Genomic DNA, 24,323 nt, shown 5'->3' with positions numbered 1-24,323 from the left:
AGCGGCATCCCTCTCATTACACCCCCCTCATTACACCCTCTCATTACACCCCTTGCGATCCCTCCCAGCGGCGGTCGGGATTGCAGCGGCGTTTGGGATCGCAGCGGCGACTTGGATCCGAGCGGCCGCTGGGATTCCAGTGGCGGTCGGGACCGAAGCGGCATTCGAGATCGCAGTGGTGTCCTGGATCAGAGCGGCGGTCGGGATCGCAGCGGCGTTGGGGATCGTAGCTACAGTACGTCCTGGATCCGAGCGGCATCACTTGGGTGTTCCAAAATGGCGGTCGGCGTACTTCCGGTGCGGCGCAGTGGATTGTGGGATTCGGGAACATCCAAACGGAAGTGGATGACAGACAATTTAAGGCAATTATATATATAGATCTTTACATACAGGGCTATTCTGTAGCAATAGTAATTATTATGGAAAACAACACTTAGCTAGATCAGCAACAAGGGGTAGTAAAGGTAATCTTCTAGGATGCAGTTACTGAGTTGACACAGGTGTAATTTTAGGAAATGCAAAAATTACTTTTTAACCCTTTACAGTCATCCACTGTACATCTACAGCACAAGTGAGTAGCAGGTGTATGGAGCAATATCATGGGGTGCGTTATAGCCAGGATCTGCCTCTAACAACCGCTGGAGGCGTGAAGTTTCCAAAGAGACCACCATTTGCTGCATATTGTACCAAGTGATCAGATGATCATATGTTGAAGTCTCCTAAGGGTACAGTAAAAAAGTAAAAAAAAGTTTTAAAAAAAATATGAAAAAAAATAAATGTTCAAATCGCCCAAGTTTTTCCCCCCATAAAGATAATTATAAAAATAAACACACGTGCTCTATTGCCACATTCAGAAAAGGACGATCTATCAAAATATAAAAATAATTAACATAATACACCGTAAATGGAAAAAATTCAAGAATGACAAAATTACAATTTGTGATCCCTGCAATACTGCAAAAAATGCTGTAGCAAACCGTTAACGTGTCATATCCATCTCAAAATGGTATCAATAAAAGTCATCTTGCCCTGCAAAAATAAGCCATCACACAACTTCATTGACTGAAAAATGAAAACGTTACAGGTCTCTGAAAATGGCGAAACAACCCCAAATTTAAAAAAAAAACCTTATGATCTTTTTTTCACCACTAAAATAGTTTTAAAAAAACTGGACATGCTTGGTATTGCCATAATCGTACTGAGGAGCAGAAACATATTGCATAGTCATTTTTACCGCAAAATGTACACTGTAAAAATAATTCCCAAAAAAACAATATTAGAATTATGTTTTTTTTAACAATTTCACCACACTTGGGGTAAGTTTCCTGTTGTCCAGTGCATTATGTGGTAAAATGAATGGTATTGTGCAAAAAAAAGCCATTATATGTCTATTTAGACAGAAAAATAAAAAAGTTATGGTTCTGGGAAGAAGGGGAGCAAAAAACAAAAATGCAAAAATTGAAATTGGCCGCTTTGGGAAGGAGTTAAGGGAAACTGGTGCAACGTCCGCTAGGGCCGGGGGTACTCGGTACCAGGCCAGTCAGTTCATCAGGGGATGTCACGGCAGCAATGACCCGGTCCGTGGTCCTGGGCGTGCAATAAAATATATGGGAAAAAGTTATAGGGGAAAGTTTGTGACGCCACCCGTGGTGTTCGGCAATAGGAAGATGGCCGACGCTGCGATTCAGATCCACTGGGGCGGTTGGTTACGCAGCAGAGATGTTACAGCTCTCCACGGGTAGAGCTAGGCCCCAGGGCAGATATAAGATAGTAGATGATGGAAATGGTTGTAGTGCAGGGCAGATGACGCAGTAAATAAATCTGAGGACACAGCGGGGTGCAGTCTTCACACTTTTACTCAGGTCTTTCAAGTTACAATCCCCAGGCGGGGTGCTGTGTCCTCCGGGTCGAGGGTCCAGCCAGCTCTCAGGTAATTTGGGGTACACTTTACCAGAATCCCCTTCTTATGTTCCTTCTCTGATCGTCTCTGTCGCGTCCGTCTGTAAGTCTGGGCTGCAGACAGGCAGCGCCCCGAGTAGCACCGACACCCTTTACCCCTATACAGGGATCTGGATTTACTGCAGAGCCCAGGAAGCGCTGTCTGAACAGGAGCAGAGTGCCAGAGCAGAACGGTCACAATAGAAAAGCAAGAAGGGAGCCAAAAATGGAGTCGGAAACCAGGCGAGCAGTGGAGTTACAGAAACGGCAGGCAGAGGTAGAGTCGAGAGTCCAGGCAGAGGTCAAAAACCGGGAGACTAGTGGAGGTACAAAATCGTCAGGCAGTAGAGGGGGTCAGGAATCCAGGCCAAGGTCAGCGTCAGTAATCGGAAGAAATGCAAGGTACAAAAACGGCAGGAAACAGAGTAGTCAGAAGTTCAGGCTGAGGTCGGAGTTAACCATAGGCAATCACAAGTAACACGTAGGGGAACCAAGAATATATCCGGCGGCTTGCAAGCCCAGTCCCAAGGTATTTGAGGGATCAGGTCGTCCCTCACAGGCTCCCGGGCTGGTGATGTCATCAGGACCGCCCCCAGGACCAGACCTGATGATGATGCACCAGCCCCTTCATGACTGACAGAGGAGCGGAGTCTGTGTCCAGTAGACGCCTGCGCAGAAGCCCTTTCATTGTTGCCGCCCTCACTCGGGCGCGAGCCACGGCGCCTCCTAGTGGTTGAGGGCGGAACAGCAGGCCCCGAGATCGACGACGACATGTCAGTCCGGCGTCTCCTGGTGGCCGAGGCCTGGACAGCAGGCCCCGAGCCCGAGGGCGGCGTGACAGTCCGTCGCCTCCTAGTGGCTGAGGGCGGAACAGCCGGCCCCGAGTCTGACGGCGACGTGACAGTCTCACTGTGCTGGCTCCTGCCTCTCCTGCCCTGCGCTTCACACACAGTGTCCCAAGCCAGCAGCCTTGTATCCTGTCTGGCGACGATCTCCTGGTCCCCTTGATCCTATATGGCTACCTTTTCAGCGAATGTATGTCGATTTGGCTGTCGCACATACAGATACTTCAGCCTCCAGTTTTCTAGCTGAGTCCTACAGTCTCTCCACTAGTCTGGGGCCGGTCCCCAACTGCGACCTGGTCCTTCCACCCGACTACAGTCAGCGTGGATTCGGGCGTCACGGGTGGATTCCTCACTTCCCGTGCCCCTAGGACCCCTTCTTCACTCCACTTTACTCTCCAGTCCTGGGATGAGCTCCTTACTCCTTGAGTCCCCTCCACCAAACTGTCTTCTCTTCCTGACTCCTCCTCCAACTGACTCTTGTTACCATGACAACTCTCCACTACCAACTGTCAGCTTTCTCTTCAGCTGTCCTACTCTTATCTACTTCCTCCACCCACACCCTCTACCTAGTTTTTCCCTGGCCTAAAGAGGTCCAGTGTTGGGTGCTAGTGTGTGGGTCCTGGGTAGTGCCCCCTCCTTACCTGAGAGCGGAGTACCACACCTCTGGGTGAGGTGCAGTACCTCTGTGGCAACTGGACCCTCAGGGGCGCCACACTGACACTATAAATAGGTAATTATTGACCTGAAGAAAATGTCACTCCATTCCTGAGATTTGGCCTACCCTTTCCTATATTTAAATTTAGTGTTACTATCCACGCTTATATAGGCGTTGTGCACTCAGGTGAGCACTACTATCGCTTTTACTTATCCTTTACCAGATGGCATTGCCCTATTTTCTGTGCGCTACCGTCTGTCTCCAGAGCCTCTCACATTTTTTTTTAAGTGTCAATGACAGTAACAGGTTTGCTGCCTTCAATGAAGAAACTAAAACATTCCAAAAGCATCCACAAATGCGAGGAGGATGTCCTAACTGTATTTTACTTAGTACAAAATTTCTTTACTCACCACCATCTTCTATTGTCCCAGGTTCTCCACAAGTTTTGCCTACTACGGTTTGGCAATGGACCTTCAGAAATTTGGAGTCAGCATATATCTCATTCAGGTCATTTTTGGAGCTGTGGATTTTCCAGCCAAGCTAATTTCCACCACAAGCATGATCTATATTGGACGAAGGGTCACGCAGTTCTTCTCCCTCGCCCTTGGGGGAATGGCAATATTGGCAAACATTTTTGTGCCAAATGGTAAGAAAACATTCATCCATCTCCTTCAAACTCATCTCTCATGAAATGTCCTATTAATGTTGGGGTTTTGGGTTTTTTTCAGACCTTCAAATATTGAGGACCAGCTTGGCAGTATTTGGAAAAGGGTGCTTGGCCGCATCATTTAGTTGTGTTTTTCTTTACACCACAGAATTGTACCCTACAGTCATCAGGTAGGTTTTTATATCAGGAGGGAATGCATTTGTAACTTTAAAGGGAACCTGTCAGTTAATTAATACTGCCCAAATAATGGCCAGAGTAAAGAAGAGACTGTCTGCATTCATAGTAATGGTTCAACATTTCAGAGAAAGCATAGTTTAGAGACCCAGCTGGGGACAATACAGAGAAATATGAGTAGACGGGAACCTCCCTTGGCGTTTTTTCCCTGCACTGCACATCCTGGTTGATTGATAGGTCTCTCCCATGTGTCCGGCACCTCCCTCCCCTAGCATTCCTCCACGTCCTGCATGTCCACACATTTGATGGAAATTATGTGAAATAAAGACTCACAGTTTTTCAGCTACATCGGTGAGTGCTGCATATTTCTTCTTTTTTTGCTTCACATTGAAATATTCATGTTTTTTCATGCAAGCGCCTCCATTTTTTGTCTGAATCATATACCGCAATGCTTCAGATAAAGAGCTCCGTCTGTTAATGTGGTGATTTGTGTGCCCTAGTTTGGTGTTCATCTGTTTGCTCTTTGCTGGGATCTCCCATGTGTGCACAGAGGGAGAGACCTATCAATCACCTGGAGCAGTGCCAGGAGAAGCTGGCCGGGGCGGCACCAGACTACTTTGATCTCTCACTATAGTCTACAGCTGGATCTCCAAACTATATTGTGTTTTTTTCTAAACGTTTCTTTGAAAACTATGCTTGGCTGCAATTGTGCAGGGCATACCATGGGCTGCCAGGCTCTGATTCATGCTGCCCATGGTATGGCCAGCATGAGTGGACTGACAAGTAAATAGAGCTACAGATTAACAGGGAGGAGATTAAAAGGAACCTTCCTGTAGATTGCGTAAAATAGAGCTACTTCACTAGAAGATGTTACGGTTACATCTGTGACCATAGCATGTAGCAGTTAGATAACTGAGCCTTTGGTTTGGTTCGAAGACTAAAGGGTACTTCACACATAGCGAGATCGTTAGCGAGATCGCTGAAACATCACAGGTTTTGTGACACAATAGTGACCTCGCCAGCGATCTCACTACATGTGACACATAGCGGCGACCGGCCTCTCGCTGCGATATCGCTGATCATGCTCGAATGTCCTGGGCCATTTTTTCATCGTCTGTGTCCCGCTGGCCAGCATGCATCGCTGTGTTTGACGCCATAACAGCGACGAGCGACCTCATTGGTGACTCAGAACTCACGCCTATCGAGGTCTGAGTCGTCAGAATCGCTGCTGTGTGACAAGGTACCGCCGAGGTGGTTATACGGATCGCCGCATCGTTGAGTAGATCTGCCTGTTTGGCAGCTCACTAGCGCCCATGTGGCGATGCACCAGCGATCCTTACCAGGTCGTATCGTTGTCGGGATCGCTGGAGCGTCACTATTAGTGTTGAGCATTCCGATACCGCAAGTATCGGGTATCGGCCGATACTTGCTGTATCGGAATTCCGATACCGACTTCCGATATTTTTTCAATATCGGAATTCGGCATCGGAATCGGAAGTTCAGTTGATTGACGGCCTGACGTCATCATGATGCGCGGTGTGTGCGCATCATGATGCGCCGTCATTTCGGGCCTTCCGGGGGTCTCTGCCGGCCTGCCGGGGGGCTGTGCCGGCCTGCCGGGGGGCTGTGTGGACTGCCCGGGGTCTGTACCGGCCTGCCGGGGGGCTGTGCCGGCCTGCCGGTGGTCTGTGCACCCTGTGGGGGTCTGTACCGGCCTGCCGGGGGGCTGTGCCGGCCTGCCGGGGGGCTGTGCTGATGTCCGGGGGTCTGTGCAAGCATCGTCCGATGGGACTACAAGTCCCATCGGGCGATGCCTGCTACCATGACAGTGATTGACACATTAGCCAATGATGGGACAGTAGTAGTCCCATCATCCGGCTAATGTGTTAAATGTTAAAAAAAAAAAAAAAAATACTACATACATACTACATGCTACATACATACTACATGCTACATACATACTACATACATACTACATATATACTACATGCATGCTACATACATACTACATGCTACATACATACTACATACATACTACATACATGCTACATGCATGCTACATACATACTACATGCTACATACATACTACATACATGCTACATACATACTGCATGCTACATACATACTACATACATACTACATACATACTACATGCATGCTACATACATACTACATATATACTACATGCATGCTACATACATACTACATGCTACATACATACTACATATATACTACATACATACTACATACATGCTACATACATACTGCATGCTACATACATACTACATACATACTACATACATACTACATGCATGCTACATACATACTACATGCATGCTACATACATACTACATGCTACATACATACTACATATATACTACATACATACTACATACATGCTACATACATACTGCATGCTACATACATACTACATACATGCTACATACATACTACATGCATGCTACATATATACTACATGCATGCTACATACATACTACATGCTACATACATACTACATACATACTACATACATGCTACATGCATGCTACATACATACTACATGCTACATACATACTACATACATGCTACATACATACTGCATGCTACATACATACTACATACATACTACATACATACTACATGCATGCTACATACATACTACATATATACTACATGCATGCTACATACATACTACATGCTACATACATACTACATATATACTACATACATACTACATACATGCTACATACATACTGCATGCTACATACATACTACATACATACTACATACATACTACATGCATGCTACATACATACTACATGCATGCTACATACATACTACATGCTACATACATACTACATATATACTACATACATACTACATACATGCTACATACATACTGCATGCTACATACATACTACATACATGCTACATACATACTACATGCATGCTACATATATACTACATGCATGCTACATACATACTACATATATACTACATGCATGCTACATACATACTACATGCTACATGCATGCTACATACATACTACATACATACTACATGCTACATACATACCACATATATACTACATACATACAATACATTCATACAATACATACATAGACATACAGTACATATAACATAGAGTAACATACTTACCAATACTTGTCACATTGTTCCCCGAAGCCATTGTCTTTTCCGGGATAAATATTAACATAACAAACCACAAAAATACTCACCCATGATCCAAAGCAGTCCACGAGTGTGTCCCACGACGATCTTGGGTAGAGAACTGCAGCATCAGATGATGCTGCCGTTCTCTACGGGCTGCAGGAATCCAATGACGGAAGGTAGGTATCCTTCCGCACTGTATTCCTCCGCCACTTAAAAAAAAAAAAGTCCCTAGTCTCACTTTATGCCATTGCTGCGTGGGAATTTCCCACACAGCAATGGCATAAAGTGAGACTAGGGACTTTTTTTTTTTTAAGTGGCGGAGGAATACAGTGCGGAAGGATACCTACCTTCCGTCATTGGATTCCTGCAGCCCGTAGAGAACGGCAGCATCATCTGATGCTGCAGTTCTCTACCCAAGATCGTCGTGGGACACACTCGTGGACTGCTTCGGATCGTGGGTGAGTATTTTTGTGGTTTGTTATGTTAATATTTATCCCGGAAAAGACAATGGCTTCGGGGAACAATGTGACAAGTATTGGTAAGTATGTTACTCTATGTTATATGTACTGTATGTCTATGTATGTATTGTATGAATGTATTGTATGTATGTAGTATATATGTGGTATGTATGTAGCATGTAGTATGTATGTAGTATGCATGTAGCATGTAGTATGTAGCATGCATGTAGTATATATGTAGTATGTATGTAGCATGTAGTATGTAGCATGCATGTAGTATATATGTAGTATGTAGCATGTAGTATGTATGTAGCATGCATGTAGTATATATGTAGTATGTATGTAGCATGTAGTATGTAGCATGCATGTAGTATGTACACTCACTGGCCACTTTATTAGGTACACCATGCTAGTAACGGGTTGGACCCCCTTTTGCCTTCAGAACTGCCTCAATTCTTCGTGGCAGAGATTCAACAAGGTGCTGGAAGCATTCCTCAGAGATTTTGGACCATATTGACATGATGGCATCACACAGTTGGCGCAGATTTGTCGGCTGCACATCCCTGATGCGAATCTCCCGTTCCACCACATCCCAAAGATGCTCTATTGGATTGAGATCTGGTGACTGAGGAGGCCATTTGAGTACAGTGAACTCATTGTCATGTTCAAGAAACCAATCTGAGATGATTCGAGCTTTATGACATGGCGCATTATCCTGCTGAAAGTAGCCATCAGATGCCTGTTCTTAGCTGAGAGGAGTGGTACCCAGTGTGGTCTTCTGCTGCTGTAGCCCATCTGCCTCAAAGTTCGACGCACTGTGCGTTCAGAGATGCTCTTCTGCCTACCTTGGTTGTAACGGGTGGCAATTTGAGTCACTGTTGCCTTTCTATCAGCTCGAACCAGTATGCCCATTCTCCTCTGACCTCTGGCATCAACAAGGCATTTCCGGCCACAGAACTGCCGCTCACTGGATTTTTTTTCTTTTTCGGACCATTCTCTGTAAACCCTAGAGATGGTTGTGCGTGAAAATCCCAGTAGATCAGCAGTTTCTGAAATACTCAGACCAGCCCTTCTGGCACCAACAATCTTGCCACGTTCAAAGGCACTCAAATCACCTTTCTTCCCCATACTGATGCTCGGTTTGAACTGCAGGAGATTGTCTTGACCATGTCTACATGCCTAAATGCACTGAGTTGCCGCCATGTGATTGGCTGATTAGAAATTAAGTCTTAACACACAGTTGGACAGGTGTACCTAATAAAGTGGCCAGTGAGTGTATGTAGTATGTAGCATGCATGTAGTATATATGTGTTATGTATGTAGCATGTAGTATGTAGCATGCATGTAGTATATATGTAGTATGTAGCATGCATGTAGTATATATGTGTTATGTATGTAGCATGTAGCATGCATGTAGCATGCATGTAGTATATATGTAGTATGTATGTTGCATGTAGTATTTATGTAGTATGAATGTAGCATGTATGTAGTATGTAGTATGAATGTAGCATGTATGTAGTATGCATGTTGTATGTATGTAGCATGTAATTTTTTTTTTTTTTTTTTTACATTTAACACATTAGCCGGATGATGGGACTACTACTGTCCCATCATTGGCTAATGTGTCAATCACTGTCATGGTAGCAGGCATCGCCCGATGGGACTTGTAGTCCCATCGGACGATGCCTGCACAGACCCCCGGAGCCTGCACAGACCACCGGCAGGCCGGCACAGCCCCCCGGCAGGCCGGCACAGCCCCCCGGAGTCTGCACAGCCCCCCGGCAGGCCGGCACAGCCCCCCGGCAGGCCGGCACAGCCCCCCGGAGCCTGCACAGACCACCGGCAGGCCGGCACAGACCACCGGAGCCTGCACAGACCCCCTGGCAGGCCGGCACAGCCCCCCGAAAGGCCCGTACAGACCCCAGAGAGGCTGTACAAGGGCAGGAAAGGGTTTTTCTTATTCCGATACCGGAAGTCCCATAGACTTGAATGGGACTTCCGGTATCGGAATCGGCGATACCGATACTTTTTTTAAAGATCGGCCGATACCATCCGATACGATACTTTGAAGTATCGGACGGTATCGCTCAACTCTAGTCACTATGTGTAACAGGACCCTTACTCTACATGATTGTGAAGGTCCTCGTGCACATGCATTGGTTTATGGTGGATTTTCATTACACTGTGCAAAATACAGATTTTGAAAAAGTTACTTTACATATTACCAAACTCTGGAGACTCGGATGTAATGTGCTAGAATCAAAAGTGATATAGTTATATAAGCAATCAAAGCCACTTCTTCATCAAAATCATCTGACGCCGCGTGATTGAAGAGCTTAATGTTTATAGCCAAGGTGCGCTCTTCGCAGAATGTGATGCTCATGATAAACCTTTAATGTGCTAACTACTAAGAAAATGAACAGAAATATACAACAGATGTCTCTAGAAGATACATTATTATCTGATATATTACACTTGGCTTTACCCAGATTGCATAGAACTTTATGTGTATGAGTATTTAAAATACACATGAGAATAATTGAAGAAAAATAGGGAAAAAGGAGTGGTATTGCGTAACATAAGGGCTCGTGCAGACAACCGTATTTTCAGGCTGAAAATCACAGCATGCCTCAGTTTGGTTCGATATTCAGATCACACTCGGCCATGCAACTCAGTTATTCCGTGGAAAACATTGGTTTGCACTCGGATGACATCTAAGTGCAGTCTGATTTTCTCGGACTGACAGAATGGAGAAGATGAAGAAACATTTTTCCTATCCTCTCCTCATCCGAGAGAATAAGATCACATTGTGATCACACTCAGATCAGAGTGTGAGTGACGGAAATGGTTTGTTGGTTTGTTTTCTTTTACATGTATGTGAGTAATAAAAAAAAATTTTTTTGCATGCAAGACCAATTAATACTTACAAATAATTATTGCTAAAAAAAAGAAAAAATAATAATAAAGTACATATATATATATATATATATACACTGCAAATGAGAATAATACAATTAATCATAATAAAAAAATAAATTATTTATATAATAATCATAATATAAAGTATATATATAAAATGTATATAAGAATAATACTATTAATCATGATAATCTAAATTATTTATATATATATAATATTTACAATAATATTATAAATATATATAGGTATACATAATGTATATACAGTGGGTACGGAAAGTATTCAGACCCCTTTAAATTTTTCACTCTTTGTTTCATTGCAGCCATTTGGTAAATTCAAAAAAGTTCATTTTTTTCTCATTAATGTACACTCTGCGCCCCATCTTGACTGAAAAAAAACAGCAATGTAGAAATTTTTGCAAATTTATTAAAAAAGTAAAACTGAAATCTCACATGGTCATAAGTATTCAGACTCTTTGCTCAGACACTCATATTTAAGTCACATGCTGTCCATTTCCATGTGATCCTCCTTGAGATGGTTCTACTCCTTCATTGGAGTCCAGCTGTGTTTAATTAAACTGATAGGACTTGATTTGTAAAGGCGCACACGTGTCTATATAAAGGGCCTGTCACATTAAGCAATATCGCTAGCAATATCACTATAACGTCACTGGTTTTTGTGACGTTATAGCGATATTGCTAGCGATATCGCTATGTCTGATACTTACCTCCGACCGCTCCCCCGCTGGTTATTGCTGATCGCGCGAGAACGTCCTGGACCGTTTCTCGTCGTCAGCTTCCTGCTGGGCTTCCTGCTGTGACGACGAGCGATGCGTGGACGCGGGCGGGAGGACATCAGGATCGACTCGTCTGACAGGTAACGACCCGCGGCCCCAGCGATGTCGCTAGTGAGATCTGCCTGTGTAGCAGCTCACTAGCGACCACTTAGCGATGCACCAGCGATCCTGACCGCGTCATATCGCTGGTCGGGATCGCTGGTACATCACTAAGTGTGACAGTACCTTTAGACCTCACAGGTCTCAGTGCATGTCAGAGCAAATGAGAATCATGAGGTCAAAGGAACTGGCCAAGGAGCTCAGAGACAGAATTGTGGCAAGGCACAGATCTGGCCAAGGTTATAAAAGAATTTCTACAGTACTCAAGGTTCCTAAGAGCACAGTGGCCTCCATAATCCTTAAATGGAAGAAGTTTGGGACCACCAGAAGTCTTCCTAGACCTGGCCGTCCAGCCAAACAGAGCATTCGTGGGAGAAGAGCCTTGGTGAGAGAGAGGTAAAGAAGAACCCCAAGATCACTGTGGCTGAGCTCCACAGATGCAGTAGGGAGATGGGAGAAAGTTCCACAAAGTCAACTGTCACTGCAGCCCTCCACCAGTCGGGCCTTTATGGCAGAGTGGCCCAACGGAAGCCTCTCCTCAGTGCAAGACATATCAAAGCCTACATATAGTTTGCTAAAAAACACATGATGGTCTCCCAGACTATAAGAAAAAAGATTCTCTGGTCTGATGAGACAAAGATAGAACTTTCTGGTGATAATTGTAAGCAGTATGTGTGGAGAAAACCAAGCACTGCTCATCACCTGCCCAATACAATCCCAAAAGTGAAACATGGTGGTGTCAGCATCATGCTTTGGGGGTAGTTTTCAGCTGCAGGGACAGGACAACTGGTCGCAATTGAAGGAAACATGAATGCGGCTAAGTACAGAGATATCTTGGATGAAAACCTCTTCCAGAGTGCTCTGGACCTCAGACTTGGCTGAAGGTTCACCTTCCAACAAGACAAGGCTGGGATTAGGGGGTGTCCAGCAGTGCTGTGGGTGCCCGATGGTGCTGCGGGGGTGTCTGGCGGTGCTGCCCGGTGCTGCTGTGTGTGTCTCCGGTGCTGCTGGGGCACTGCCGACATTTTGTGAAAGGCCAGAGCCCCCGCAGTTCCATGGTTTCCTGTCCACTGCACCGGAAACCATGAAACTGTGGGGGCTCTGGCCTTTCACAAAATGTTAGCATAGCCCCCGCAGCACCGGAGACACCCGCAGCAGCACCGCTGGAGACCCCCCCGCAGCACCAGACACCCGCAGCGGCACGCCACACATCGGAACACCCCCTCATCCCAGCCTACGCCATGCAGCATCACCCCACTCCTGCCTCCTCCAGCAGCGACCCTGGAACCCCACTTCACGGCAGCCACCACCCCCAGTGAACACTAAGACGCATGGATTATAAGAAGCACCCCCATTTTATTAAAAAAAAATTTTTCCTTATTTTTCTCCTCAAAATTTGGGGTGCGTCTTATAATCCGAAAAATACGTTGTGTGTGTATATACATATATATATACTAGCTGAAGAACCCGGCGCTGCCCGGGCATAGTAACTAACTGTGGTTAGTTATAACAAATTATAATTATCCTCCATCCCATAGTTCCGTGCCCATATACCCATCATACATATTCTCCATCCCATAGTACCATGCCCACATACCCATCATACATATTCGCCATCCCATAGTCGAGTGCCCATATACCCATCACACATCCTTCATCTCATAGTCCAGTGCCCATATACCCATCATACATATCCTCCATCCCATAGTCCCGTGCCCATATACCCATCATACATATCCGCCATCCCATAGTCCCGTGCCCATATACCCATCACACATCCTTCATCTCATAGTCCAGTGCCCATATACCCATCATACATATCCGCCATCCCATAGTCCCGTGCCCATATACCCATCATACATATCCGCCATCCCATAGTCCCGTGCCCATATACCCATCACACATCCTCCATCCCATAGTCCCGTGCCCATATACCCATCACACATCCTCCATCCCATAGTCCCATGCCCATATACCCATTATGACATCATCATCACCATGGCAACCGTTATGACATAACCGTCACCATTGCAACCTATTAAGACATCATCGTCACCATGACAACTATTGTGACAGCATCTTCGCCATTGCAACCTATTATGACATTAGCGTCGTCGTGGCAACCATTATGACATCATGAGGGGTGGGGCTTGCAACCAATGATGACATCAGCGTCGCCATGGCAACCATTATGACATCATAATGAGGGGCGGGGCTTGACGCACACACTTTTTCCCCATTATGTAGATAGGGGCAAAATTGTTTGGTGAATTGGAACGCGCGGGTTAAAATTTCGCCTCACAACATAGCCTATGACGCTCTCGGGGTCCAGACGTGTGACTGTGCCAAATTTTTTGGCTGTAGCTGCGACGGTGCGGATGCCAATCCCGGACATACATACATACATACACACCCACATTGAGCTTTATATATTAGATATATATATGTATATATATATATACATATATATATAGTACATAATACTATCAATCATAACAATAATTTATATATTTCGGGGGAAGAGGTAACAACAAGTTCAGCATTCCTTCAAAGGACTCGTAAGGTATAAGAATAGCGCCGGCTCATGGTAAAGGAGCCAAGGTTTAATGATATCATTTGCCTTTTATGACTTACTGGGCTGATAATGACCTAGAAATACATTAAAAAATAGTTAGATCAACCTACCGCATTACAGAACATTTACATATAGTTGTCCATATGTCCACTCTCCCTACATCTATTCCACGGTCCATTCTCCTATGCACTTGTGAACCATGTGATCATAACACAGCAGACTTCCAGCAACTTCATCCCTAGTGATGGTAATCTCTGCCCTGGAGAATTACTCAGACATCTGTGCAGGAACAGACAGGCATATAACAGTCCCAGAGCCCTTGAATATTCTTCTATTTTCTAATGCTACCTTAATTATGGCTGAATGTTTCTATTCAGCATGCTGCATTTTGCAGCGTATAGTGATTAAACAATAAAAGATGCTCTACAATTGTGCTATACTAGGTAGGTTTAACAGTTTCCTCGGTAGTAGCTGCATATGAGCATAAAGATAAAAACAATAGGTACATACCAAAAATAAGGTTAGGTTCACAAATGCTAAGTTTACCCTAGATTAAATTTACATTTAGGACACTCAGTTGCAGATTCTGTCAAAAGCACAGGGCACTCAGTGTAATAAGCAACAAAACTTTTAAATATTTAGTTATTGATCAGCCTTTGAAAAGTTATGAATCTTTTTAATATACTCCCTTCCTTTCCTCTCAAGCACCATGATTAAAGTCCTGTTTTAACTTTATTCTAAAGTATATGCCCTTTTAGAAACTGCTTTGAACTGCTGCCGTAGCTAGAATCCACTTTCAGACACTACTTATAAACACTCTCCTAGTCTGAGCATGGGGGAATGGAGCAGAGAAGACTATACGGGGAAAATGTTTATAAATAGTGTTTGAGACTTTTCTATAACAGCAGTTCAAACCATCTTCCAAAAGAGCATGAATTAAGCAGCTAAAACAGCACATGATGCATCTCGGGACCTGTGTATGAAATAAAGGAAGAAATTGGATTTTAAAGGGGAGTGTAAAGCTGTAACTGTCAACTTTGTTTCCTGATTATTTCTTCATGTATTACACTAATCTTTCCCTTAATTTGTCACTTCTGAATCCACTTTATATACAGTGCTCAAATAATATTATTGTCTAGGTTTCTCAGTTCTTCTCAATACCTGTATACCCAGGTTCGGACTGGCCCACTGGGAATCGGTGTAGCCCCTTTGCAGTTGTGTGCCCCTCTCTCCGTTCCTGTATATGTACAGCCGTTTGCACAGTTCACCTTGTTTCACTATGTCCAGGCAGAGGCAACATCTCATTATTCAACAAGCTACCCGGATTATTTATATATATAGAAGCATAGATACAGATGTGAATGAAGGTAACAATATTTGCATTTAGCAAAAAGTAGGCCCCCAGGGGTCATTCCCTGATGTCATATTTTTGCTCCCGTTGCTTTACATTTTTGTTTAATTTTGCTGACATTTTTTAGGCTTTGTTTCAATGTAGTTACACTTAGAAAACTACACCATTTTGTTTGTTTTGCGGCAAAAAAACCCCAAAGTTGTCAACTGTTTGTCGGTTTGATAATGGGATTAATATGGATTCTGGTGTCGGTGCAGATCGGGATTATTTAGTGAATCATGTAAATTACTTGGCAACCCTGTCCAACACTGTTTAAACCCATGGTTAGATGTGCCTCGAGAATATAGTGTGTAATTTCTAGACATTATTACAAGATTATTCACACATTAGTCTTTCATACAGATGCTGTTTACTAATGATCGAGCACTGAAATGCTCGAGTACTCGAAACGAGCACATCAGACGCTTGGAATGGGAAACTTGAGCATTTTTCCAGAGAGAGAGAGTGAATGGGAAACTCAAGCATTTTTCCGGAGAGAGAGAGTGAATGGGAAAGTCTTGCATTTTTCTGGAGAGAGAGTGAATAGGAAACTTGAACATTTTTCCGGAGAGAGAGAGAGAGAAAGGGAAACGCGAGCATTTTCTGGAGAGAGAGAGAGTGAATGGGAAACTTGAGCATTTTTCTGGAGAGAGAGAGTGAATGGGAAACTCGAGCATTTTTCTGGAGAGAGAGAGAGAGAAAGGGAAACGCGACCATTTTTCCGGAGCGATAGACTGAATGGGAAACTTGAGCATTTTTCTGGAGAGAGAGCATGAAGGGGAAACTCAAGCATTTTTCCGGAGCGATAAGAGTGAATGGGAAATTCAAGCATTTTTCTGGAGAGAGAGCATGAATGGGAAACTCAAGCATTTTTCGAGAGAGAACGAGATCCCCAGAGTTCTTCAGCTCCCAAATAGGCCAGTTGACAGAGGAGTCTCTTTGCTCCCAGCAAGGAAATATCTGACTTCAGTGCAGCACGCAGCTCAGATGATTCAAATGAGCTTCTTACAGGGATCCGAGCATTTGACCATCACGCGATACTTGGCACTGCTCGATACCCAATGATACTCGATCAAGCACCCCGATGCGCAATCAAGTATCGAGTAGTGCCGAGCATGATTGTCCATCACTAATACCGTTCATTAAATCTTCCCCGTTGCTGTTTTTCTAACTCCCTTTAATTTCTTTGTGTGTTACAGAGACGGCAAAGCTCAGCCAGCAGCTCTTGTCTGTTTCTGTACCTCCATTTCCAGTGGGTGCCACATATTCATGGCTATTCCTTTTCATCCATGAAAGGCTAAGAAGGGAATATACGCTTCACAGTTCACTGTTAGGCAGGCAGCTTTATATTGCAGAGTACTGCCTAATTAAAAAAATAGTTTAAAAAAGTCTCCCGTTTCCACCTATAAAGGAAGCGGTGATCTAAGAAGCTGGCCATATGCTAACAACTCGGTTAATATGCAGGATAGTAAATTAGTCATGGTGGCTCAATCAATTTCTTTCTAATATCACCTCTAAATAAATAATGCCTGTCCATTTCTTTATGGCTAATTGTATGACATAAATGTCAACCGAGTGATTTCAGGCTATGTTCATATTTCTGTTTGGGCATTTATCCAATTTTTGGGACAGACAAATAGAATTAATTTCCTAAATGGATAAAATAAAACTGATGCAAACAAGAGCAGAGGGGCCCCCTTAATTATTATAGGGTCCGTTTGGCTTTTGATAAATGTCTGTTTTCACATTGGAAGATAAAACACAGCACGCAGAACTTTATTTTTCTGTTCTTAAAACAGACACAAAGCATAACCCAAACTCTGCTTTTTTATGCAATTTTATGCATTTAGAACATTAATCCAATTTTCTTTTGCTAAAAACAGAACAGCCAGCATGGACATGTGAACATAACCTTACATGATAAAATTGAAATATTTGCAAAATCTAATGAATCAATCCAAAATGTTGTCATTCGCAGGACTGATACATTATTAGAATATAAAGTCATCACCATACACAAAGGAAACAGTAAGCTTCTGTTCACACTGGCATATTTGTTCAGTTCCATAAGGTTTTTGGTGGTCTCCATTTGGCCGAATAATCATAGTCTGACTGACTTTGAACCTATGACCTATTGTTGCAAAACAACTGCAGTGACCACTGAGCCAGTACTCTAGAAATCTAACCATTCCCACTTAACCAAGTAATTTAATGGAGGGTACTTCAAAGAAATCACAGCTCATAGGGTGAAGCTTGGATAAGCATGCATTTATCACTGGAGGAATTCAGGCTTCCGAATAATAATTGATCATTTATTAACTATGCAATAACTTATTCAGGTGCTTTGGGTGTAGTTATTTCTTGACATATACACGTTATACATTTAGAATACATGAAATAAACATCACTTTTCTAGCAGATCATATCTTCCATAACCAAGAGAATGCAGCCGTTTACAGAGGAATTCGCAGGGTATCCACCATATACCAATGATGAGTATCGAATTCAAGTTTGGGTTCAAGTTCCAGTAGAGTTCTGGTACCTGAACCGAACTTTGGACAATTGTTTGCTCGAACCGACGAACCTGATCAACCATGGTCTGCACATCCCTAGTCATTTCCCAAAAGTAGAACAAAAATTAGCTTAATTTCCAGATCTAAGATTTTAAAAAAGTTCCCTAAAAACTGTGAAGGAGTTAAAAAAAAGTAATTAACTCACCCTTTGAATCCCCCAACAATCCAGCGGTCTCTACCGGTCATTTTGCTCTCATCCTTCCCATGTATAAAAGTCATGAGCTGCCAACAATGCAAAAACTGTATGAGGGCCGCACTATAGTGCTCATGATCGTTCTCCCCATACAGCTTATCTGTACGTTAAAAGGATTGTGAAAACTTATTAAATGGGTAAAATTCCTAATTGCTTGTCAAAATGTCCAACTTTTTAGTTTACCTCTAATCAAAAATCCAATCCATTCCCAACGATGAAGGGATTTTTAATTATTACAAAACAAGAGAAAGGAGTTTTTATCTAAAAAAAAAAAAAAGCATTTTATTAGAAATATATGCTTTTGAATTACTTAAATAACTTTATACATGAGTAATTCTAATAAAAGGCATTATTTTACCCAAAAACACCTTTCTCTTGTTTTTTGTAATAAATTCTTTTGGAGTGGCTAATAGTTATCATTGAAATAGCTACCGTATATACTCATGTATAAGCCAACCCGTGTATAAGCCGACCCCCCTAATTTTGCCACAAAAAACTGGGAAAACTTATTGACTCATGTATAAGCTGAGGGTGGTGCTGCACAAGGGTTAATGGTGGCCCAACAAGATGCTCCAAGGCTAAATACCCCCAATATGCTGCACAAGGGTTAATGGTGGCCAAGTAGATGCTCCATACATAAATACCCCCCATATATTGCTGCACAAGGGTTAATGGTGACCCAAGTAGATGCCCCATACATAAATACCCCCCATATGCTGCACAAGGGTTAATGGTGGCCCAAGTAGAAGCTCCATACATAAATACCCCCGATATGCTGCTGCTGCTGCCATATATATAAAAAAAAAAAAAAAAAAAGACATACTCACCTCTCCGGCGCTGGGGGCCAGGTGCCGGTGTAGCCGCTGGCTCAGGCCCCCGGCACTGGCTATATTTACCGTTCCCCACTCCATCGCTGTCTCCCGGGTCCTGTGCAGTGATGTTAGCAGAGGGCATGCACTGACTACGTCATCGCGCCCTCCACTGAATGTCACAGCCAGAAGACCCGGGAGACAGCGATGGAACGGGGACCGGTAAATATTGCTCTGCTCCCTGTCCTCCCTGTCATACTCACCCCCATCCTGGCGCACGGTCTCTTCAGTCCCTGCTTCCCGCATGATCTCGGCGTCCCAGCTGTTCCTGCATTCAGCGGTCATGTCGTACCGCTCATTAAATATGCACATATTTATGAGTTTAATGAGCGGTACCACGTGACCGCTGAATGTAGGAACAGCTGGGATGCTGAGATCATGGGGGAAGCAGGGGTTGAAGAGACCATGCCAGGAGGGGGTGAGTATGGTCTCTGATACCCCCCACTCACCCTCCCCCGCCGACCCCCGTATATGACTGAAAATCTCGGCTTACACACGAGTATATATGGTATGTGCTTTTCATACTGATTTAATGACCAAACTTACAAGCTAAATACACTCATGGCACTGCAACCCACGGTGCTGTAGTTATTCTCCCTGGGTGTGGAATGGAGAGAAAAATTGATGATTGATTGCAAAGCAGGATAGTCCAGATGGTGGATAAGCAGCCACAGTCAATTTCCAAAGAGATTCAAGCTGTCCTGCAGGCTCAGGGTGCATCAGTGTCGGCACAAACTGTCTGTCAAAATTTGAATGAAATTAAACAATATGGCAGGAGACCTAGGAGAACCCCACTGCTGACACAGGGACATTAAAAAGCTACAGTGCAGCTTGCCAAAAGGTATGTGGGTATGCCAAAATCCTTCTGGGAAAGCATCTTGTGAACAGATGAGACCAAAATAGAGCTCTTTGGTAAAGCATATCATTCTACTGTTTACTGAAAATGGAATGAAGCCGGCAAAGAAAAGAACACAGTACTTACAGTAAAATATGGTGGAGGTTACAAAAGTAAAATATGGTGGAGGTTACAAAATATTTTGGGGTTGTTTTTCTGCCTGTGTCACTGAGTGCCTTGATTGTGTACAAGGCATCATGAAATCTGATGATTACCAAAGGATATTGGTTCACAATGTAGTATCATGTGTCAGAAACCTGGGTTTATGTCTTAGGTTAAGTGCACACTTGCGCTTGGCAAGAGTGCAGAGGGCTGCGTACTTTCTCTTTTAAGCCCTGCCTACTTCTGCACATCTTCCCTTAAGCTCCGCCTAGTTCTGCATGCATCCTGCGTACCTATCTTTAACATTGGGTACGCAGGGACATGCATTGTATGCGGATGCATCTGCATTCGTCGTTTTGACCTGCCCGCCGACTGCACGGGAACGCAAGTGTGTACTTAGCCTTAGGTCATGGTCATTCAGCAAGACAATGACCTCAAACATACTTCAAGAAACACCCAAATATGGATGGAAACAAAGCACTGGAGAGTTTTGAAGTTACCAACAGTGAGTCTGGATCTAAATCCCATTGAACTCCTGTGGAGAGATCTTAAAATTGCTTTTTGGAGAAGGCGCCTTCACCTATGAGAGACCAGGAGCAATTTCCAAAGAAGAAAAATCCAAAATTCCAGCTGAGAGATGTAAGAAGCTTATTGATGGTTATAGGAAGCGATTGATTGCAGCTATTTATTCCAAAGGGCGTACAACCAAATATTAACTTGAGGATGTCAACAATTTTATCCAGCCCATTTTGGGGGTTTTGTGTGAAATGATGTCCAATTTGTCTTTTTTCCGTTTGTTTTTGTTTTTTTGTGTTGTTCCAATACACAAAAAGGAAATAAACTTGTTTATAACAAAACTTGTGTAATTGCAATAATTTTTGGGGAGAAATACCATACTTCATTTTTGGAACAATTTCAAGGGTGCCAACACTTTTGGCCACGACTGTATGTACCTGTTGGATTTATTGTTTTAATGGTGTAGTTTATTACTAGGGACAAGGTTATCAGCCATCTTAGAGGTCACGGGTCTCCTCGGCAAGGAGTGCCTGCTTGGAAGCTGTATAGCAAACGCTGCTCTGAAGCTGGTCTTTTAAAACAAGTGTCGACCGATTTTTATTTTATCGCCATTGAGCTTTGTTATGTATTATGATGAATTTAGTTGGTACTCATTTACAGTAGATTGTATTTTAAGATAAACAATATTAATTGAAAATATTCCAGAGCATATTAAGCTTGCTACAATGTCTTAATAGACCCCAATGTCCTCTTTGATTTTCAGACAGAGTGGTCTTGGATTGGGGAGCACCATGGCACGTGTGGGTGGCATTGTGGCTCCTCTGGTGAAGATGTTAGGTGAATTTTATCCTTTCTTGCCTCTGCTCATATATGGAGTTTCACCAATAATATCGGGAATTCTTGTCTACTTTTTACCTGAGACTGTAAATAAGCCCCTGCCTGATACCATAGAAGAAGTCGAAACTGGGTAAGTAAAATGATGCAATTATGAGGATTGGCTTTATCCTTCCATACCAGACTGAAACACAACAGATAGCCGAGACAGTATTTTCTGGGATAGTGGGCTACAAAATGTAGTTTGTTGCTGTCTGGCCATACTAGCTAAGTATACATCAAGAAATGTTCAACACAGAGGTGACCTAAGTAGACCGCACTTTTAGTGGAAGCCAGGATGCGATAGTAGTTGGGTTTGTAAGATCCTAAAATATTTGGAAGATCCTAAAAGACATGCAGTTATGACTGTATACTCTGTGAGGTCAATAGTTAAGCATAATATCTGAAGTAAAGTCTGTACGAGCAAGATGTAATATTTTCTTATTTATTGTTCTTCTAAAGGTCAAAAAGGAAACCAGAGAAGAAAGAAATCATACCGCTACATACAGTAACCACTAATCCTGTACGTGTGACCCTGTGATTATAGTGGCACCAATGAAGCCATCAGTCCATTGATACCCACACTATGAATTCACTGAGTGCTTCTGAGAAATACTCATTAAGGAGAAGTGATGAGAATACTATTTGAGAAGGGACAGGGTCTCCTCCCGAACCCCAAAATGTATCAAAGCTTCCATACGCACAACGCCAAAGTGGCATTGACTAAATGACCTCTTCGAGTGAATGAAGACTTCTGAAAGGAAGATTTTTAATATATTTGTTTCTTCATATGTATAATACCAAAACTTACTATTATTTAAAACAAAGAGACTTTAGCACCTTTACTGAAGTTGAAAATGTGATTTCCTTTCATTTAAAAAAATAAGGAAAAATAAATCCAATTTTCACAAATCTGCTTCTCATAAGCCACACGGAGCAGGCAAACAGTAGCGACAGATATGGAGTCAGGCCATTGCTACGATGAGCCCGGAGTAGATTAATTCTTCTTTCTTTGATATTAAATGTCTTTGCTGTCTGAATATTAAGACGAAAGTATTAAAATACCGAAGGAACTCATCCTTCACATCGCAAAGAAGATGAATGATTTATGCCATCTGTTTTATGTTGATATAACACACACAGAGGTAAGGCTACAATATGAAAGATTTGGGCCTCATACCAATAAAAATGGTTGGGCCTCATAACTAAAAAAATGGTTGGGTCTCATACCAATAAAAAATGGTTGGGCCTCATACCAACAAAAAATGGTTGGGTCTCGTACCAACAAAAAATGGTTGGGCCTCATACTGACAAAAAATGGTTGGGTCTCATACCAACAAAATGGTTGGGCCTCATACCAACAAAAAATGGTTGGGTCAGGTACCAACAAAAAATGGTTGGGCCTCATACTGACAAACAGGGGTTGGGCCTCATACCAACAAAATGGTTGGGCCTCATACCAACAAAAAATGGTTGGGCCTCATACCAACAAAAAATGGTTGCCAACAAAAAATGGTTGGGCCTCATACCAACAAAAAATGGTTGAGCCTCATACTGACAAACAGTGGTTGGGCCTTATACTGACAAACAGTGGTTGGGCCTCATACCAACAAAAACTGGCCAGTGCCTATGGATGCCATAATATGTCGATTTGGTGGACACATGAGGAAGGCTACTGATTCTTCTAAAGCCGAGTGACCCTCTGTTTTATAGATAAAAAATAACAATAAATCCTTACCCTAACATTTCAATATCCAAAATTAAGACAATTAATCCACATTCTTGGGGCCACCATGAACTGACCCCAAATGCCCAGTACTGCTTACTTTTGGGTGAGGTTTGCATACACCTTGCATCTTTTGTGGTTCACTTCATGATTACCCAGGTAAAATTATGACTATTGGAAAGTGTGCATATGTTTAGTGGGTCCAATAAGGAGAAATAATCCAGTTCTATATGGGGTCTAATCAAAAACAGTGCAGCTGGTGGATCCAAATGAAGATCCATCCAGGGCCATGGATGACTAAGTATCATTTAGCATACTGTTGTCCTCTTCCATGGGTGAAGGAACAGAGAAGAGAGCGCTCCTTGTGTGGATCAATGAGAAAACAATATCGCAACAGTGGATGATTTCACTCACATGAGCTTGTCGTGCAGCATCAGCCAGGGAAAAGATCTGAAAATGGCTTCTGCTACCCCCTCTGAATCTCAGAGGATGAGGATGCGGACAAATAATAGAAAAAAAAAAAATATCGCTGCCAAAAACAGAGAGAAATAAACTTAGAAAAAATGTCTTTATTTGAGCTACACGTTATGGAGCTGATCCATCTCCACCCTTAGGCTCATACAATACAGATAGTGAAGACCGGCAGACATACCTTCCCCAATGACATCACAAATCAGGTTTAATTAATTAGTATGCAACAACATGTACTAGCAATCTTAAGAACAGAAAAATAAAAGGAATTCAGTACCAATGTCAGACATATGCTTAATACACCCCAATCCTGTAAAAAAAATAATTACAAAAACACCTTTTTAAAAAATATCTTTTTTATTTTTATAAAATAACAATCAGAGAGGAAATAATAGTGATAAAATAATAATTTCAG

General features: G+C 42.9%; 1 protein-coding gene across 6 annotated transcripts in view; it reads left to right on the top strand.

Annotated features, from left to right (window-relative positions):
- LOC141058320 (solute carrier family 22 member 6-A-like) overlaps positions 1-22,624 on the top strand; it is a 151,106-nt gene extending 128,482 nt beyond the window's left edge. For all 6 annotated transcript variants that reach the window (XM_073554530.1, XM_073554525.1, XM_073554526.1 and 3 more), the window contains 4 exons: positions 3,870-4,084; positions 4,167-4,275; positions 21,602-21,805; positions 22,174-22,624. In XM_073554530.1, the coding sequence (XP_073410631.1) occupies positions 3,870-4,084; positions 4,167-4,275; positions 21,602-21,805; positions 22,174-22,252 (607 nt within the window). In that variant the 3' untranslated portion in view covers positions 22,253-22,624. The remainder of the gene's footprint in view (positions 1-3,869; positions 4,085-4,166; positions 4,276-21,601; positions 21,806-22,173) is intronic.
- Positions 22,625-24,323: the final 1,699 nt, after the last annotated feature.

Source organism: Dendrobates tinctorius, unplaced genomic scaffold (genome assembly GCF_039654945.1).
Source record: "Dendrobates tinctorius isolate UK_male_01 unplaced genomic scaffold, ASM3965494v1 ptg000211l, whole genome shotgun sequence".
Taxonomy (NCBI): Eukaryota; Metazoa; Chordata; class Amphibia; order Anura; family Dendrobatidae; genus Dendrobates; species Dendrobates tinctorius.
Note: the sequence above shows the minus strand (reverse complement) of the source record. Positions and strands in the feature narration are given on the sequence as shown.